We start from the raw sequence: 22,399 nt of genomic DNA, 5'->3' as shown, positions 1-22,399 counted from the left end.
AAGATTATTTACCTCTTAATTTGGGCTCCTAGAAATTCAGTATGGTTTTATTTCACTCTTTGCCCAGGAATCAGGGCAAAATCTTTCCCTAGCCGTTACTTGCTAACAGAATGCTTCACTGTTTCACCCATGTTTCTGTGAACATTTTTCATTATTTTCACAAACAGAATGAGTTCAGAAAACACCAGTAACACTATGTGAATCAACATGTATACTAGCAGAGTCAGCAAATCATTTACAGTACAGTTTTTACTTACTCTTACAATTACTGTACGCATTTTATTTTTTTCATGTTTGTTTATATTTTCTCTGATGTTATTATAATCATTTAATGACAATTATTAGAGTATCACTGACAGTTTACATTTAATAATTATGTAAATACTACATATATATATATCTTTATCTTTATTTATCTTATTTATCTTTTCTAAAGTCAATCTTTTCAAGACCCATATCACCTCTGTACTAATAACTGTATATATATAAAATATATTCAACTTGATCCACCCAAGTACAGAATTGAATAAAACAAAATGACACTCATCTTATTTTATTTATACAATCTTATACAAAAGCGCTTTCGCAGCAACCCACACTTTTTTTTTTGTAAAATATTTTGTAAATTACATATTAAACTCAAAATTAAAGTATAATAAAATAAAATATATAACAAATTAAAATATAAAAAGCAAAATAAAATTTGAAAATTTATTAATGAAAATATAAAAATGTTAAAAATTATATATAAAAATATAGTGTCAAATATTATAAAATTAAATACAAGGGTTATTTTTTTTTTCAAGGTCTGATCGGTCACAAAATAAAAACCCGCGCAAAAATCGGATGAACCTTTGCACATATGTGTTGCACAGCGTCTCTAGTATGGCCTTCAATCACGCCGCATCACTGCGTTTAGTTCCAAACACGCAGCTAGCACGTAAACATGTCTAAAACAATAGCATCTCCTGCCAAGTGTGAAGTGCGTGCGGTAATTCTATTTCTTCAGGCTGAGGGGTGTAATGCAGCTGAAATTCATCGGCGAATAAGTAATGTGTACGGTGAAACTTCAATAAGTGGCAGAAAAGTGCGACAATGGTGCAGGAACCTTAAAGCAGGATGTACAGATGTTCATGATGCAGGCGGTCAGGGAAGGAAGCGAGTGTCAACCAATGATCTCATTGAGCGAGTGGATGAGGCAATTCGAGAAAATTGTCGGTTCAGAATTTCTGTATTGAGTGAATCGTTTCCTGAAATTTCAAGGTCAGCTCTCTACACCACTGTGAGTGAGAGACTTCAGTACCGCAAACTGTGTGCAAGATAGGTTCCCAAGATGCTGTCCAACCATCACAAAACAATGAGAATGGACACCTCCCTAACGTTTCTCCAGCACTACCACAATGAAGATTTTTTGAACAAAATTGTCACAGGGGACGAGACATGGGTCCATTTCGAAACTGAAGAAACAAAAGAACAATCAAACAGTGGATGCATTCTCATTCTCCCAGTAAACCAAAGAAGTTGAAGCGAACCTTCTCCAACACAAAGTGTATGGCTACTGTGTTCTGGGACCAGAATGGAGTTCTCTTGGTGGAATTCATGGAACATGGCACGACCGTCACTGCAGCCTCATACTGTGTGAATCTTCAACGTCTATGAAGGGCAATTCAGAATAAGCAGAGAGGAATGTTGTCCATTCACCAATGTGTCCAATTACACCAATGTTCTACAAAATTATTTTTCAATTCTACCACTCCAAGGTTCACAAATGACTCAAAAAATCAACTCAACCATCTAGAAACAGTAAAGAAAAAGTACCCAATTTTTTGCCCATTTTGCACATAGATTGTTAATTAGACAATGCACCATGTTCAAATTTTAAATAAAAAAAAATTTCCTTAAGAGAAGATATTCTAGCTTTTTATTTCGATAAAAGTCAATAAAATTTTAATAATTAAGAACAGCGTGTTTGAAAATTAACTATTCACTTATTTAAGCAGGACGATATATAATGAAATTGTATCCCGCACATTGTAATGTTTTCTGCAAAGGTTGGTTGGTAATCCTGTGTTGCTTGCAGTTTGCTTCTGTGAGCCAGTCAGGCTGGTCACCTTGAGATGACAAAGCATCTTTGATTCTATGTTGTTCATTATGTGTTCATTAACTTTGAACCATAGACACCGTGCCTTCCCGTATGCGCTCAGAATGGTGTTAACTACAGGACAGTGAATACAATCATCAGTGAGTTTGGTGAGTACACATGACAGTAAAGACCAGTTTTCTACTAGATTTCCTCGTACAACAATTCTCAATCAACATAGTATAAGATGTCAAATTAGAAACTTATGAAGACAAGATCGATAAAGAAGAAGTGAAGTTGCAGACCGACAAAATTCAATGAAGAAAAACCGCGCAAGGCATATCAACTACTACGCAACATAGTCCAAACAAGTCCATGTTAAAGTTGACCCGACAGAAAAATATCAGTGTTGTAGCTGCAAACAAGGCAGTTCATAAGCTCAGTCTCATCCCATATAAACTGAAACCGGTTCAAAAATTAATGACCATAGACTGTGGAAAACAAATTCAATACCGTGAATGGTTTCAACAGTTTCTAGCGAACAATTCAGACATTATTTTGAAATAAGTTTTCCATACCGATGAGGCACGGTTCCATTATCAGGATATGTACACACACCAAACTATCATTTACGGTCTGCCAATACCTCACATGCCGTACACAAAATTCCTCTACATGACAAGATTTGGGTGTGGGTTGCCGTATCCAGAAGAATAGTTTGCCCAATATTCTTCACAGAGGCAATAAATTCAGCCCATTATTGTGAAATCGTTCACCGGTTCATGGAAGAGTTAACCAAAATTAATAATGCTTGGACCGTACACATAGCCAGGCAGTCTTAAGAAGAGCAAGAGGTTTTCAAAGATTGAATTACTTCTAAGGGCTTGTGGCCATATCATTCTCCAGACTTAAGCCCGCTGGAATTTCACTTCTGGAGTTAAGCAAAAAATAATGCTAATCAAAGAAACCCCCATAGTCTCCAGAAACTTCAAACTGTTATTCATGATTTCACAAACTTGTGGAAATCTTCACATGAACAACTTGTGAGAATCTTCGACAACAAGAACATTTGCAGAATGTGTGGATGTTCATGGGGGCCATTTCCAACTCCTGTAAGATAAGTTGATGTTACATATTGCTGTACTAGAACATGACAGGTGTATAATTACTTTTCAAATACACTGTATAAATAGGTCTAAAGTTTCATCAATACTTCTAAAGTTATCATTCTATTCCCGTGTCATAGAAAGAGTTAAAAGCCCAACCCTTACATTAAAAATCTATAAAATATCTGAAAGAAATTTTTCTGCATGCAAAATGTTTTCTGTAATTAGATAAAATAAACGAACACGGTTACAACATGCCAGGTCAGTATCACATTTTGAGTACAGTCTATTCTGAAAACGCACTGAAGATATATCAATAAAGTGTAGAATTTTAAACCCAGATGATTTAATCATTTGTTTCACAAACTATGTGATAAAATGATATCACAGTAATATACAATTTACAGAAATAATGTGAATTATTAAACTATCAATCTCACTTTTTCTATTCAAATCTAATAAATCTGAAACAATTTAATAATAAGAAAATGTAGTTTTATATGTTTATTGATATAAGACGAAATAATTTTTTTTAAATACATTATGAAATGAATACTTACTTCCAATTTGAATACAGCTGAGCAAATCGTGATACACCAGTTTGTGCAGCTAAATTACAAATATGTACTGATACTGGAGCTGTTTCAGATTCTAAACGATGTAAACGCCCCATGGCAACACCACCAGGGTAATTAACACTTGCCACATTAAGAAGAAATATTGAAAACACAAAATTCATTATAATATGTGCGACAATTCCAACACTAAAAAGTCCGTAATATGGTGATTTGTGTCTGTTAATCCATCTGAAATAACAAAATCAATAATATAAATCATACATAAAGTGAATATAATACATCTTAGTTATAGTACTTAACAAAAAAATACTAGTCTTTTAATTTTCATCAGAAAAAAATACTTTTTTTTTCATTTTCGTGAAAAGATTTAATTAAGTAGACACTTTTTAAAACAAAAAAATATATATCAACTAATCTCATCTATAAATAGATGGAAATATTCACAAACTAAATATTTCAACATTTAGCTGCAGGAAAACCTTTTGCGAGTTCTAAGAGCAAGTTTTAAGAACAACTGGACAACTCATGTGCATAATAGTATGCGTCACACTCACATTATACAGCAATAAGCACAGAGCATCTTAAAATTATATATCACTAAAACGTGTTTGGAAATAATGAAAATCCTAATAAAATTTAACAAAAATCCAATAAATAAAAAATTAAAATTACTAATAAAAAAAAATAAAGCTGACATCACCTCACATCCTCTACCAACCATTAACACCCTGTTTCAATCTAGGAAATATTCCAAGATACATTGTTGGATAATTGCACGAAATTCTTGGACTACATGGATGACAGAACTGATTATACCATCTTTGTTCAGAAAGTATTCAGCCTTACATAGAGATGACACAAGTATGAAAAAATTATTATTATCGTCAAGTATGATTTTTTTTTAGATAGCATGCTGCAAAGTTTCAACCGCTTGCGTTTAGTTGATGTTTTCTGAAAAATGGATAAAACTGAAGTTCAAAATGTTATGAAGTATTTTGTTTTAAAAGGTTTAACCTTAACAGACATACGAAAGAAATTCCACTTTAAAGGATTCTTCCTCTGCTTTTGACAGTAAAAAGCAGGATACAGAATTTAAATACGTATATCCATTTCAAGATATTAACCCTCACCAGGACACCCAAAACTTCTACAAATGATGAAATTATCACAAAAATCCATAATGCCATATTAAATGATCCCGATTGAAGGTACATGAGCATGCTGAAATCGAAACATGTTGATAGATTGTGTCTTACATTTTACACAATTTTTGTAAATTTTTTGAAAAACCTTTTCACTCAGAGCGCCGTGTTTGTTAACAGTCTACCAAAATCGCATTTCACTAAACACTTTGAGCTGAGTTCAATCAAGTTTTGTAACAGTAGATGAAACATGGGTTCACCAATAAATGCCAGAGACCAACAGCAGTGCAAATAGAGGGTGCGAGCAGGTGAAAGTCCACCAAAGAAAGTGAAAACAGTTCTATCTACAACTTAAGTCATGGCAGTGGTTTTTAGGATTCTAGTGTATAGTGCTCATAAGCCACCGGTAAAAAGGCAGAGCCATTACAAGGAAATACTATCCTTTACTACTGGATCGACTGCAGAATCCTACTCACACTCCTCGGACCAAAAAGAAGGTGCACTTTCACCGTAATAAGTCTGCACACACATCTTGGTTGTTGTTGCAAAATTACATGATCTGCGCCTCAAAGTGATTCCACGCACACCGTATTTGGTTCCCAGCACTTATTTCCTCTTTCTAAACCTGCAGAAATGGCTCCCTGGTAAAAATTAATTTCAAATGATGAAGTCAAAGCAGACAACTACTCTTTTGCAGAATTGGAAAAATCTGATTATATTGAGGGTATTAAAAGGTCGGAATTTTTTTTTTGTTACAGGCATAAAAAATATCCAATCGTAACATGTTTTTTTTTGTCAGAATCTGTTAAATATCTTTAATATAATGTAATTTTTTGAAATTTTTTTCACAAGAGGGTAGCAAATAGACTATGAAGGGAGGCAATCAGTTACCAACATATTTTCGCGGAGCGCTAATCAAGCGCGGATCATTGTGATGGGAGAAGGTTATATACTTTATTAATTTTTATTTTACTATAATTTGTCTTTCCTCCAATGCCCTTCTATGTTTTTAGTTAAATAACTCTTTTTTAATTAGTTAATGTCTGTTTTAAAACAAAATAGTATAGTATATCATATTAAATTTTTATAATTTTCACATCATTTTTTATTAGTTTGTATGAATGATTTGGTTCTACAGAATCCAGAATTTATTCTCTCGCTTATTATTTTGTTTAATTCACAGTTTTTCTTTTTTTTTAAATTATATTACTTTCAGCTACATTTCATTTACTGTTATTATTTTTATGACTAACTACTATTATTTTTATTGTTATGCATTTTATCTAACAACTCTGTTCATTCTACTGGAATTTTTACTGGACAGTAAAGTAATAGTTTGCAATATTCCATAACCCATGTAACAGCAGAGTACAACTGGAGACAGAGAGAGAGAGAGACAGAATGAGAGAAACAGTTTTAATATCATTATAAATAAGACTAATTTAATGCTTAGCAAAAATAAGCATTAATCCTAGCTAATTTGGATTACTAGAGTTATATACTAGAGTATCCAAATACTATCGATAATATTAATATAGTTTAACAAGAAATATAATTCTACTGAATATTTTTTAATTTATTTGGTTTTTTTTATGTTTTACTTACAATCACAAAACAAAACAAAAAAAAAACCCAAAAAAATGTTTACGGTTATGTTTTTTAATTTTTTTTCTTTTTTCTTTACTGTTAAATGTCGATGTAATTATAGAACTATGTACTGACTGATAATGCGGTATCCCGTAAATGTTGATCACCAGTATTAATTTTTTTACGTTTTTTTTTACTGTCGATAAATTATTTGAATTTTGAAAAGTTATCAATTACAAATGTCTTAAATGATATTTAAATGATTTTTCATAGGCGATATATTTATTTAGGTGATAATTTATATTTTTTATATTAATTTATATTTTTAATTTAGCATAACGTGCAATTTTGAAATAACAAACATCTTTTGAAATAAATTTAAATCACTTTATTTATTATGAATGCTATCATTTTTGATATTTTAAACGTGGAAAATTCCTCCAAAAATAAACAAGGAAACACTCACTACATAGATATTCAAAAACTTTACAACAAGCAGATTAATGAGCTCGGGAGAAAGCAAATTTTAAGCCCAAAAATTAAAGAGGATAATCTCCCCGCTATGCTATTCACACAGTTTTTTCTTCGCTTACTTTCTTTCCCAAACGCAACAATAATCATCATGCAAGAAAAATATAACGCATACACATAAGAGATTTTATAGACGGTACTACTACCACACTCCTTCCCGACTGACACAAAAATCAAAATGCTTCAAAAAAAGAAATCGACTATTTGCATGAAGATAGACTGTAATACAGCATATGTATGCAGAAATGGATAAATCTGCTACAGATTTCTCCGATAAAGAATTACCAAACATTCATTTGTCACTGAAAATCAACATCCGTATACTTCTGTTATAGAATCCTTATCATTACGATTACACAAAGACATAGTATAATAATAAAAATTGTTTATATGTTCCATGATCTACAATATTAATAAATACTAAAATTCCCATACTAGAATTGAAGCCTTCTAAATAATACTATCTTGGAAAGTAACACCCGTAAAATTTACTGGAACAACACAAATAAGACAAGAAAATTACTGAACAATTCTAATATAGAAATAAGTTAAACTAGCACATATAAGACACATTATTGATAAAGCTGTCTAAAATGATAATATAGTTCTCAACTAGGTTTCTTGTTTTACATCTTCTTCAATGTGGTATAATAGTTTTGTTACACAAGGTATTGTCTGATAATTATTTTTGCTAAAATCATGTTTCTCGCATGAAAGTTTTTTTTTTAGATATCAGTGGCAAATTAGTTTAAATGGCTAATTAGTCGATCTATAATATTTTTAAATAAACATCAACCTATCACTAAGTATTTTTTTTTTTTTTTTTTTAATTTCAAATAATAAAATCTAAGCTAGGTGAAACTTTTCAACTAAATAAACTAACATACAATTTGTATCTAACGTCAACTAGGAAATTCAAAACATCTCCACAAAACAATATTTACATTAATCACAAAATAAATGGGTAATTAATTGCATAAAAAAAAACCCCTACAAAATAAGAAAAAGTCAGCATGCCACTTCAACAAGAAACAAGACACATACAATATGTGATTTTAAAGTAAGAGCCGTTTTCAATTTGCAACCGATGTACATGATGTAAACAGATGGTGCTTACACAGCTCAGTTACTTCAATCGATAACCAGCTGTTAGCAACAACAGCTTTGTTGTTAATTGTGTACATTCGTCCATTTATAATGAGTGCTACAATTCGTGATCCTGCAGAATATGAAGAACAAAGACTGATAAAATTTTTAATGGCAAAATCAATTCTGTGGCTGAAATTAACAAGCAAATTTGTGACGTTTAAACAAACAGATTTTTTCAGGATTTAATACTGTACTATTTCATGCTATTACAGTTAATAATAACTGTTACGACCTCCGCTCGCTTATTCACATTAGCATATTATATATAGTGTTAGGTGAAAGTATTTTTAATACAATAAATTACTGTTCTACCTTTGAACCTGATATTAGATTATCGTAGGCTTGCAACTAATACTGAGCTGTAAAAAAAAACACATTTCATTACTACCGAGAATTAAATGAAGCTCCCAGTTGTATCAACAAAAGTGAAACTCTTGCTAATAATATAGCTGGCAGTCTATTAGTAAGTACAGTTACCAAGCGTGATTGGAAATATAACTGCATAAAAATTTAATTACGGCAAGAAATTTCTTATTACAATTTAGTTTACCTTCACTTTTTCCAGTAATCGAAGTTTTTCTGCATTAACTCTACATTCATTGTCCACATTTATTTAGGTTGATAAACTACATTATAATAATAAATTTTAGTATGGAATAATTGTCCTAAAACCTCAAAACTACACATGAACTAAAACATACTTCTAAAAACCGCAAAACATTAGTACACACATTATCCTAAAACATTATTCATACAGGCTAAAATTAAATATTAGAATGTAAAACAATTTAAATGTCTAAATGAGAATTTAGCACCTCGTACTGACATTCTGTTGCATGTGCATGCGGCTGCTACATTCAGTAATGGAAAAATGTAGATGATAAATCTCAGTTCTTTATGAGGTAACAAAGAAAATAATGCGACGAAAGCTAACGATGGTAACAATAATCTTCTTACACGTAAGTCTAAATAAGCCCCAACTGGAACTAATAAAACAGACGTACCTAATCCCCTAGGTATTGCTGAATAAAAGTACCAAAATAAAGGTGATGTCTGTGATTTAATCATTAAGAATGAATATTATTTTTTTATTCATTTTAGGCAAAATTAAATAAGCTGTTATCAAATAATTACAGTTAGCACTAGAAAACTTAATAAAATTATCAGATGTCACAGACTGAAACAGTCAGTGATCATAACCCAATACTTTGGTATTTTCAAATTTTAGTCAAGTCCTAATAGTCATCATAAAAATAAATTAACTCCAAAAAAATAAAGTGTACAAAGATTCATCATTAAAAACCTTAAAATAATAGAATAAAGGGCAATGAATTCTTTACTTTCAGAATTCATAATCTGAAAACAATGCTAGCAAATAAAATTTCTATGTTTAGTACTGTTTACCTTTCTGAACTTCATCCTTTTATCTCTTGTTGATGCGTTTCACAACCACTCCATTATCAAAACTTATTGTACTGATTTTTATATTTCTGTTAATCTTTATATAACGTTTAGTCAAACATAGGGAAGGGCATTGACCAAACGTTATAAAGATTAACAGAAATACGAGGTGCGACAATAAAGTAATGAGTCTGATTTTTCTTTGCAAGATATGGCAACCCTGCAGCTTGCGTAGGCACACCATCTTTGACCTTAGTCTAGTACCTTAGTACTTCTAGTCCAAGAGGCACATTGATGCAACTGCTCAGTCGTGAGTTGTGCTGTAATAAGTGAACACGTGTTTGTGTCTCTCGCCGCAGAAATGAAACCGCAAAATATTGCGCAATGGTATGCCATTTCTTTTTGCGTTAAATCGGGTGAAAACGTAACGACAACTTATGGTAAGCTTCAGAAGGCTTTTGGAGAGGAGGTTATGTCAAGAGCTCAAGTTTTTCGGAGGCATAAAATTTTTAGTGAAGGCAGAACGAATGTTGAAGATGAAGACCGCAGTGGACGACCATCAACCTCACGGACAGATCTCAACTTGACCAGAGAGCGTGAAATCGTTCGATCTGATCGAAGATTATCCGTGAAAATGATTGCAGAAGAACTCAACATCGATCATGAAACGGTTCGTCTAATATTAACTGAAGATCTTGGTAAGAGAAAGATTTGTGCAAAAATGGTCCCCAAAAATCTCACACAACAGCGAGAAACACGGAAAAATGTGGCAGCTGATCTGTTAGAGCAAACAGAAATCAATCCAGATTTGTTGAGCCGTGTTATCACTGGTGATGAAGGTTGGTTTTTTCAATACGATCCAGAGACAAAATGCCAAAGTTTGCAATGGTGCTCAAAGGGATCACCCAGACCAAAAAAGCTCGCATGTCAAAGTCAAAAGTGACATGCATGCTTGTGTGCTTCTTCAATTCCAAGGGAATTGTTTATAAAGAGCGAGTGCTTCCTGGACAAACAGTTAACCAATATTTCTACAAAGAAAGTTTAGAAAGACTTCGTAAAAAGTTCTTCGTGTCCATGCCAACATTGCTGATAATTGGATTCTGCATCACGATAATGCGCCATCCCATACTGCTCTGTCAGTACAGCAATTTTTAACCTCAAAACAAATTTCAGTACTACCACAGCCACCTTATTCACCAGATATCGCTCCGTGTGATTTTTTTCTATTTCTAAGAGTCAAAATGGCGGTCAAGGGACACCATTTTCTAACAACACACAATGTCCAAAAAGCTGTGACGAGGGTCTTGGAGGATATTACAGAAGATGAGTTCCAGAAATGTTACCATCAATGGCAGAAGCGCTGGAATAAGTGTGTGCAATCAGAGGGGAACTACTTTGAAGGAGACAACACCTAAACATGACTAAAACAGTAAGTAACATTTTTTTTCACATCAGTCTCATTACTTTATTGTCGCACCTTGTATAAAGTATCAGCGCAATAATTTTTGACAATGGAGCGGTTCCAAAACATGTCAACAAGAAAGGTAAACAGTACTAAACATAGAAACTATAGTAATCTTAGCAGAAAAGATAATAGTGACTATTATTTCAACAACAATATCAAATAAAATTTTTTTCAAGAATAGTGTTTACAATGCTGAATAAAAAATAGATATTTCACAAATAAAAAATTTAAATAAAATTTCATACAAAACATGTACATCACAAGAAAAAAATCTTAATATGAAAACATTATTTTTAAATAAGATACTTTAAAGTTTTCAAAAGGATACTCCATAATCAGAACTTTTGTTAAGTATTGTATTAAACCATAACACTTCACCCTCTGGCCAGAGAGGGCGCTTCCAAAACATTGAATCAATAGTAACAGTTAACAATAAACACACCAGACCAGCTGGTACTCCAACTTTGATAACTCTGCAACAATAGTTAAATAAATCATGAATTTATTATAGTACATAAGGAAGAAATATTAAGCATTTTAAAGAGAAAAAAAAAATTATTAATTTTTTCAAGGCTAAATAATAGAAAAAAAAGTAATATTTATCAGATTCTAAGAAAATATTACAAATGTTGAAAAAATAAAAAAAGTGTTAACATATTTCTATTAATGTAAAAAAACTCCTTAATGTTACTGAATGTCATTAACCTACACTATATTCCTTTGTCTCTTAATTCAGATTAATAAATACGTTAATACATTCAGATTTTTACTAATTAACTTTTACCAGACAGATTTTCAATAAATTCTACACTAGAAGCCAGTACACTCAATTACAAAATATATTAATGAGTAAATCAACAAAGAAAACTTAGTATTACATTTGAGTAGTTATGCTGCACAAATATTAAATCCATTTTCAAAAGAACAAAAACAGATAATAAAAAAAGGATTATATAAAATTTATCTTAGGTAGAAATAAAAGTGCTTGCAAAGGCAAACAACAGAGCAATTTTTTTTTTATAACTCCGTTAAATAGTTATTGATCAATTCTTTAATGTATCAATTGATTAATTCTTTAAGTAAAGAATTAATCAATTCTTTAAGTAAAGAATTAATCAATTAATACAAATATTTATAACATAAAATTACATATTAATAAGACTTTTCTTTAAATGATAGATGCAGTCAAGTAATCAGTGATAGAAGAAATTTTTTATATTTTCAACAAACGAACAGTTCATTATTGAATTCAATAAACGTGTGTAAATACTATTTGTTTCAGATTTTTATTTTGATTTCAGATTCAGATTAAGCATTATTAAAGGATTTCAAAAAAATAAATGACCACAACTGGCTATCGTATTCACCTCAAAATTAAAATTTTGTAATAATTATTACACAATAACAGTGTAAGCGACAAAGTTGGTTCAGACACAATAATGTAAGGTTTACTAACATGCATAAAATATATATATATATCAGTTTTGTAAATTAAGTGAAAGACCCTAAAGCGGCGGTAAAAGATTTCAATAATTGAAAAAAGTAAAATATAAAATAAAACCATCAAAACATGAGAAAATAAATTATATTAACTTAGCATATGTAGGACCCCAATAGAAATTTATTAAAACCAATATAAAAAATTCATTGGGCCATCTGCAGATTTTTTAAAAATATTTAATTTAAAAATACAAAAATTAGTATTAATAATTTTTTAATTGTAACATACTGAAGAGGAACAACTTTTATATAAGACTATAAATTATGATTAACATAATATAAGAGTACTAACGTGATCTGCCACCAAATAATGGTCAGCGACCTAAGGAAACTTTAAATCATAAAAATAATCCCATAAGACAATATTATTGTATTAATGTACAATAATGATATTGACATTATTCAATAAATTATAATGATATTTATTACATATTATAATTATACTTACACACGTGCACATGCACACACACATCTAAACAAACTTCACAGTTTCATTTATTATCAAATCACACCTCAGTATCACCTCACTAGATCAACCTAGAGTTGGTACTCAAGACCTAGTCTTACCACAGGTGACCGCTTGACGGTCAACCATGAAAGGTTGACCAAGCAACACCAGAGTTCAGAGAAGGCAGCATTAGGATATGGTGGGCTGCCACTTAGAAAATAACATACGATCAGAAGGATAGGAATGTCCTAACATTACACACACGAACAAGATAAATACAAAATCAAACCAAAGCAAATCACCTACATTTCCACGTGCAATGTAATCTCACTCATGCAGACTGGTAAACTGAAAATAATAACTGGCCTAATGAACCAACACAAAATTCTCACCAAGGGTCTGCAGGAAATAAGAAACACCAACCAGGACGTCATGGAATCTCAAGGCTATAGACTCTACAAAGGTATACTGGGAAAAAAGTGATGGAAAATGTCCCACCAGTTTGGAACAGGCTTTTTAGTCAACCTCAAAATAATAAACTCCATACAAGAATCTCAATACTCACCCTAAAAGCATCTAATAAAATCTACACTATAATAAACACCCGTGTAGCCACTAATAATAAAAATAACTCTCCAAAAGACCGTAAAGAAATAGAAAAGTTCTGGGATCTACTCAACCTGACTATAAATAACATCCCCAAAAACCATGTTAAACAATTAATTGGAGGTTTCAATGCTCAACTAGGCAAAGAAGAAGATACTGCAACGTCACTGGAAAATGGCCCGCCCAAAAAAAAAAACTAACAAAAATGGACAGAAACCTGTTGATCTTGCCAGATACCACAACCTTATCTCGAAATCCACATATTTCAAGAGGAAACCTCAAAAACTCAAAATCTGGTAACACCCTGACTACACTAAAGGAGAATGGTAACTAGACCATGTCTTCATGGACCTACAATTTACACTGTAGGTCTTCATTGCATGAGACCTACAATGTAAAAGTCCTTTGAGGAGTAGACACAGGCTCAGATCACTATGTAGTCAAAATTAAAATTACATTTACTCTCCCAAAGAAAGCAACAAAACCAAGTCCTTAAAAACTAAAAGAAAAATGAACCCTACCCAAGTAATCAAGAATGAACATTACCATAAAGCAACCGAAAAAATAACAATCACTGATAAGCTTGAGAACTAGTCAACAACCTTAAACAAATTGCAGAAGAATTAGCCCCAATAAAATCCCATAAAAAACATCAATGGTGGAACAGCATATGTGATGAAACAGTGGAAGAAAGACATCAAGCATGGCTATTTCACCAATTCCAAAAATCAGAAACATCCTACCAAAATCTAGTAAAACAAAGAAAAGAAACTACCTGAACCGTAAGGAGAATAAAAAGACAATACCATAAAGACACACTTTAGTCAATAGAAGAATTCACTAAAACACAGTTAAGAGACTACTACAAAACCTTCATAAATCAGCTCCAAAAATGCAAAACCCCCAACCCTATTAATAAAGAATTAAAACAGTAAACTGGCCCATAACAATAAAGACAACGCGGCAATCCTAGCTAAATATTTCAACAAACTACTAAATTGCAAAGAACTGACAGAATTCCTAAACTTCAACACCAACACCCCAATAACAATACCACCAGAAAACATCAACCCTCCCATCAGAAGACCCTCCTCCCACATCAACCCTCCAAATAAAAGAAATCTACCAATCAATGGGTGAGATGAAGAATTACAAATCAACAGGAGAAGACCAGACTTTGTAGAGATGCGGGACGTAAATATGCAGGATGATCAGCAAAAATTTCCGTTCATCAACAGCTTGTCAACACCGGATCAAAGAACTATCAGAACAGTGAATGACAGCCCTCATCCATTCTCTACACAAAAAAAGGGAAAAAACAGACCCCTAACAATTACAGGGGAATCTCACTCCTAGAAACAACATACAAAACTCTTTCAAGAATCATTCTCAACAGGATTGGTCCACAACTCAAAAAAGAACTAGGACAATACCAGGGAAGTTTCAGACCCTGGAGGAGCTGCACAGCCCAGCTCATGAGCCTCAAGCTAATAATGTATTACAACAGGAAAAGAAACAAAGACATGGTGATAACATTTGTAGATTTCAAGAAAGTTTATGACTGCACCCATAGAGATTCCCTACTAAAAATTCTAAAACACCTTGGACAACATATCAAATTAATAGATATGATAAAACTGACCCTCACAAACAGTAAGCCAAAGTTAGAAAAATTCACAGGCAGGCCTTTTCACAGGCAGACAGAACCTTTTGAGATCACAGCAGGACTGTGCCAAGATGATGGGCTCTCACTGCTATTATTCAACTACACTCTAGAAATGGTAATGAGGGAATGGCTCAAAAAATGCCCCCGAGAGTATAAATAGACTGAAAAATAAAATAAAAAAACTGTCTTGGTTTTGCCGATGCCTTGGCACTGCTAGCAAACAACATTGTTGAACCTAAGTCACAGATATTAGAACTTCAAAACATTACAAATAAAATTGTCCTCAAAATTTCATTCAAAAAAACAGAAATTATGTCCCTAAAACCAACACAATTATAGAGAAGTAAACATAAATGGTAATAAAATCAAAATAGTAACTCAATTAAATACCTTGGAGAAATAGTAACAAACAACCTAAACAAAAAAACCTCAATCCAAATAAGAAGGCAAAACTAGCTAAAGCTCAAAGATTAACCTGGTATATTTACAAAAAAAATGCCTATCAATAAACACAAAAATAAGACACTACAGCACAGTTATAAAACCAGAAGCCACTTATGCAGCATAAACATACTTCCACCTGAACGAATAATCAGACAGACAGACTCCAGAAAAATCAAAAGAAGAATTTGAAGAACCTATATCAATAAAACGTACCAGAAAGATGGGCAGTGGTGGATTGTGACCAATATAGTCATGTACAAAGTTAGAAATCAACATGATACCATGATAAGAGGAGAATAGGATTCTTTGGACATATGAGGATGCAAGACTTGATATTGAGGACATTGAGGAGACATTAAGGATGTAAGACTTCGGAAACAGCTAGTACAGCAAAATCTTTACCCAAAAAACACCAAGACAGGATGCAGATGGATCACAGAAATGAGAGGAACTGAAGGAAACTGGCCTTACGTCAGTAGATACTTCAGATAAGATAAAATTAAACAAGAGAATCAAGAACAAAGACGCTCTCTTTACACTCACAAGACGAACATTTTCAACACTATAAAGAACACAAAGATCAAAATGTATGAAAAAATACTAGGATGACTGCAAGGCCCAAACAGTCGCAAACTATTCAGCTGCGTTAATGGTGCCAGGTATGAACATGTATGTAAGAATGTATAAATATGAGTGATGTACAGATTTCCACTTGATGTGTATGTAGTCCTTGTAATTTGATCTGCTTGCATAACATTCGCCGTGAGAGCATCGTCATGTTCAAACAAGCATATGATATGTTTGAACATGTCGTGCTCTCAGCATTATAAAAGAGATGTATGAGATTGCAGAATGTCAGTTTAGTTTCGAATGCAAAGTATATGCATCTGGTGCCTTTATCTATGTTTATTAAAATTTGGTTTCAATGAAAATAATAATAATTAAGGTTTGGATTTTTAGTGTTAATCAAACAGTGTAACTGATTTTTTTTTTGTCTTTTTGAATTAGATTCTTACACATAATGAACAAATTTGTGAAAAATGGAGTGACACATCTACATCCAGTGAATCGATTAGTAAAAAAGAAAAAAAAAAGATTGTCCAATAGAAGTTATTTAAATTATGGTTTTACCTCATTGGATGGAAAGCTTTAAACAATGCCTACCGGACATTGTTTGATTTCAAGTTCTCTCAGATGAAACCATGAAGCCATCATCAAAATTAATTTGACACTTTGAAACTTTTTTTTGTCTTCAGTCATCTGACTGGTTTGATGCAGCTCTCTAAGATTTCCTATCTAGTGCTAGTCGTTTCATTTCAGTATACCCCCTTACTTCCTACATCCCTAACAACTTGTTTTACATATTCCAAACACTGCCTCCCTGCACAATTTATTCCTTCTACCTGACCTTCTAATATTAAAACGACTATTCCAGAATGCCTTAATATGTAGCCTAACTTTGAAACTAAACATCCGGATCATAAAAGCAAACCCTTGAGATTTTTCAAAAGAAAATTACATACTTTGAGAAATCAACAATCTTCTATTTGTAAATCAAAGCATACTGATTAAATTACACTTGAAGCATCTTACCTCATAGTATTAAAAGTAGCTAAGATGTCCAAACCCAATACAATCACAGAAAACCCACATTGCCTGCTGTAATTGATGTGGTCAGTATCTTAATAGGTGTGGAAGAGAAGCAAAAAAACCGAAAAATAATTTGCTTTCTAATGACACAGTATCAAGGCAATCTATGATGTGGCTGTCAATGTTCATGATCAGTTAGTTCAGCAAGTGAGTTTTAAGTGAATTTTTTAGTATTTAATTTGATGACTCAATCGACAGATGTAGCAAATGTTTTCCGTTCTTATGTTTTGTGAAATATAAACACGTCAGGGACACATCAGTCAAAGAAAATATGTTGTTTTGCAAATCACTACCTGGTCATGCAACAGGACAATGTCTTTTTGATAAAAAAGTGTTTGTCATTAAAAAGCTTGATATCTGGATTATTCGGCTTCAAAGAAAAAATTTTGATATGTTTCTACTCACTTCAGATAATATTGAGAAAGATTTGAATAAAGAAGAAACTATTATTCACCATAGTTGGGATTGCATGATTATGCATTTGTATAAGCTAAAAATTCAGTTGGCGAATTATTTCCTGGAAGAGAAAAATGGTTTCTCAAAGAGATGGATACTGACTGGATCCATTTAGTGAAAATATTGCTGCAACTGCACACGGTAAAAAGATACCGGTTGAGATTCACAAACGGCTCATCAAAATGTCTGTAAATAAAATATTACAACTGCAACTGACATCTGAAGATTTAGATATGTTTTGGCTTGTTCATCAAAGTGGACATGGAAATTTTGTCACAAAAGCATTGAAAATACAAATCTCTTTTGTCACATCTTACCTTTGTGAAAAGGGTTTTTCACCTATGGTTATGATAAATCCACGTATGGAGAAACTTTTAAATGAAAAACAAATGCAACCATCTCATTAATTTATTTTCTTTACACGTGTAATTATAGATGTAAGTAAAATGTTTACAATAAATGACTTTTTTTCTCATAAAATGATCTCATTACTGTTTACATGTAAAGTTGTAGGTTAATTTTACAACCCCATTTTCATGTCACTGTGACCCCCAAGTTGAGAAACACTGCTCTAGACTTTTGGGATCCAATAAGTGATGCACGATTCTATATCTATATATCTTTGTCTGCTTAATTTTAAAATTGATGTTACCATGATAAATCAAAACATGCTAAAATCCTACAGATTAAAATTAAAAACAGTGATCCCAGCTCAGTGAAATTTTCAATTTTTTATGACTTTCGTGACAATCAAACATTTAAATGTACTTTTTCAACAGAATCTGGAAATGTCTATTATTAACCGATATATTTAAGTACAAAGCTACTACAAGCTCAAATTCAGAGAAGAAGACCCATAAGTTTTTTTAAGGGATTAAAATACTCTAAGAATGCATTTTTAAAGATTCATTTTAACAATGGAGACACTTTGAAAGTACTGATTTTTTTAACATTAAATCTACCACGTGTATCAGCCAGCTGGATATTACATTTCTCATGAAGCCACATGTACCTCAATCGGTTAAAGATATTAACTATTATCGGTTAAGATTATTAACTATTTTTACACACATTAGCTGAATAGCTAGGTTCAAATGTGAGATTTCATCTTAAAATTATGTTACTACACTTTATTTCTTATCCGAAAAACTGCTGAGAATAATACTAGAAGTGTAGTAAAAAGCAATCTGTGTTAGGGAAAGTGTACCTTACATAAGTCAGTAAATGATCTGTTTAACATTGACAGTTTAGTTGAAATATTATTAAATTCTTACAATCAGTAATGAAAATTTTAATAATAATAATAATAATGATCAGATTTAATATAAGATTTTATTACAATTTCAAAGTCATGAGTAAAGACCAAACGAAGATGTACTCTTTTATTTACATTTTAATTGTAATGTTAACACTTCACTTCAGTAACTAAGATTTTACACCTAACTCTCAAAACTAATCAGTTTGAGTTTTGACAAGATCAAAGCCAGAGAATAATAATATCACACTCCAAAATACAATAATACCTTTATACTTAATAGTATTATTTCAATGCAGTACAAATGTAAATTAAATTTAAACAACCGATATAATACATAAAAGTTACTTACTTAACAGGATGTATCCTTTTATAAAAGAGTTCAAATAATAATAAAAATCCGAGAAACATGGCTAGTTCTGCACGAAATATTATTATAGCAGCAGCCGAAAGCCATATAAATAATACATGTTTTCTTCTAATCCAGCAATGTAATGCTATCAAAACTGTAAAAACATATTGATTATAGCAAAAAATAAGATGAAATCATACTTAAAATGGACAATTTTATAACCTTAACAATAACTAAAATTCATCCAGCTATTACCAACTAAATCTCTTAATAATGAACAAAATGCATAACTTACTATTAATACTATTACTGTCTGTCTTGTAAGTCAAAAAAAGAGAAGATTAATTCCTATTGTAATAACATCTCAAAGTAGTACAGGAATCTAAATGATTAATTAGTACTCATATTTTAATTAAATTTAATTTTTACTTGTAAATTTGCTTTGGAAATCAAATGAACACGGTATTGTTCTAACCACGACCTGATAAAGACATAAAAGTTATTTTTTTTTACAGAAATATTATAATAGTATTAATAAAGATGTAAATTAACAATTGAAATAAAAGATATAAACACAATTAAAATAATAATGTTATACAACAGACATCCTCAACTAGAGACAACTCAACACAGTGGACATCTCAGTTGCTTGAATGGACATCTCTTTTAAAAAAAATTCCAGCACTTAGAACAAAAAAAAAAAACACATCAATAAAAATAATTTATGCGTTTCATTTTCACGGGAGTTTAAATACTCAAACATTATATTTCTTGTTTATGTTCTTATTTATGTGAAGATAAATTCTTACCTTATCTTGACATTTGTTTTAAATTCTTTATCAACAGAATGTAAAGAATTATATGACCTAATATATTTATATCACAGTTGATATTTGTCTACTGAGCCGCATAAACAATTGTTTATGCTGAACTCATCACAATACAAATCAAAATATTTTATATATATTTAAAATTAAAATTTCTTCATAAATCAGTATTTCTAGAAGGAATTATGATTTCTGGTGTAAACAAAGCAAATAAAATCTGTGTTTATGTACAGAATTTATTAATCGGTAGCATAGGTCACAACATAGAAACAAACAAGTTTGTTAACATCGATAGAAAATCCCTATTCAAAAGAAAATGGAAATTTTTTAGAATTTATACCCAGCATTTCACAACAAACCAGTGAAAACAGGGATGAGAAGTTTGTAAAAGAGGCTATGATAATGAAAATCCATAAAAGAATACATCACCTAACATGACATAGTCATAAAGGAATCACTGTAAAAAACAAAAGATGAACCCAGGTTTAAAGTGGCATCGCTTAACTTAACTCGGTACGTCTAATTTTTCATTTAGAAGTCAATTTTCCTAATAAAGAAGAAGGAAAAAATAACAAATTTAATTAAAATATTTTATAGGGCAGGACTGATTTAAAAACAATTTTTTATTAAATTCATTTTTAATTTTCTATTTTCTTTAATACTATTTTTATGTAATTTTAATTTTTGTTTTGCTAAGTGAACTAATCGATTGAACAAGTAAATAAATATAGTGTACACATACTTCTATACTAAACACTATTTTACAATTCCAAAATAATGTAAATAGAGCTAACATTCAAATCGATATTCAAATGAAATTAGTAGTAAATAACCAATTGATCCGTACTTAACATTATGCACACGTTACAGACCTACTCTCTTGCCTATTAGATCAGTTAGTCATTAAACAAATCTGTATTTTTTTTTTCAAGTCACCTCTAACTACAGACCTTCCCAAGTAGTAAAGTTACTTCTGGTTCAAAAGTTAGCTAACAAGAGAATATCACTATATTAATATAATAATATTACAAATTAATTATTTTTATTATTTTTTTTTTTTTTACTCAATAATAAATTAATCAAATTAACTCTGCCTAATAAAGTAATAAACAGAGATCAGCAGATATGGTCTTACAGTCGACAGATATCTTAAATAATGATTAATAATTGAAAATTAACATTCACAATTAACTTACATTAAACATTTAATTATTAATGCATTACATTTAATGCAGGAGTTCGCAACCTTTTTGACTCTCAGAGCCCTTTTTAGAATCAATTTCGATGGCAGAGCCCCTAGCATCTTAAAAGTTAATGGTACTCAGTAGTAATGTTGCAGGGGAGGATAGATAGTTAGGGAAGGTAAAGTAAAGAGATAACTATATAAACTACTGTGCAAGGTCCGTGCAATGATATAATATTTTTAAAATTTTGAAATTTACTACAATTTCATTCAATTTTTATTTATTTTCCTGGAGTAGCCACAAAACACAATCGGGAACCACTGATTTAATGTAAAAAATATCAATAAAGGCAGTGTAGAAGTAAAATTGTGAACTGTTAATATTGAATTATAAAATATAAAAAAAGGAAAATAAATATAAACAAAAAAATAATTTTAGCATGTCTGGTAACACCAATAATGATACCAAAGGTAATAAAACATTAAACGATTACAAATACATTTTTAGAAATTTAAATTCAAAAAATCAAGAATCACTACGTACTTTATGAACAGAATAATTTAATGATGTCGATAAAACACAGAAAATTTAAAACAATTAATTTGGCAATACTTATTTCACACCTTCAAACCTGCTTCTTAAGGCATGAAACTGATATATTAACATTCAATTGTAAGCAGAAGTAATCAAATGCAATGTTTTCTGTTTCCTTTTTTTATATTCTTTTCTTTTAATAATGAATATTATTGTTTTACTAGTAATTACAATTTTTTTTCAAGTGTAAGTTATAATTTAGAATCAAGATTGAAGATAGAATAAAGATCAAAATACACTTCTAATTATGTAAGTTCTATTTAGTTACGAAATTAATTTGTTATTGATTTTCAATGAAACACAGCGCTTGCAACGTTTAAATACTCTGTATTTTACTCTGATTACTCTGTGTTTTACTCTGATTAGTACATAATACAA

The 22,399-nt window shown here is 31.1% G+C and overlaps 1 protein-coding gene across 2 annotated transcripts in view; it reads right to left on the bottom strand.

Moving 5' to 3' along the window:
* Alg12 (Alg12 alpha-1,6-mannosyltransferase) overlaps window positions 1-22,399 on the bottom strand; it is a 57,363-nt gene that overhangs the window by 7,465 nt on the left and 27,499 nt on the right. The window contains exons 5-8 of one of the 2 annotated variants that reach the window (XM_075365563.1): window positions 19,417-19,570; window positions 11,368-11,512; window positions 9,000-9,226; window positions 3,747-3,992 (exon numbers count right to left, since the gene is read on the bottom strand). In XM_075365563.1, coding sequence (XP_075221678.1) covers window positions 3,747-3,992; window positions 9,000-9,226; window positions 11,368-11,512; window positions 19,417-19,570 — 772 coding nt within the window. The remainder of the gene's footprint in view (window positions 1-3,746; window positions 3,993-8,999; window positions 9,227-11,367; window positions 11,513-19,416; window positions 19,571-22,399) is intronic. The other variant, XM_075365564.1, reaches the window with a different exon arrangement.

This window comes from Lycorma delicatula, chromosome 5 (assembly GCF_047948215.1).
Source record: "Lycorma delicatula isolate Av1 chromosome 5, ASM4794821v1, whole genome shotgun sequence".
NCBI lineage: Eukaryota > Metazoa > Arthropoda > Insecta > Hemiptera > Fulgoridae > Lycorma > Lycorma delicatula.
Note: the sequence above shows the minus strand (reverse complement) of the source record. Positions and strands in the feature narration are given on the sequence as shown.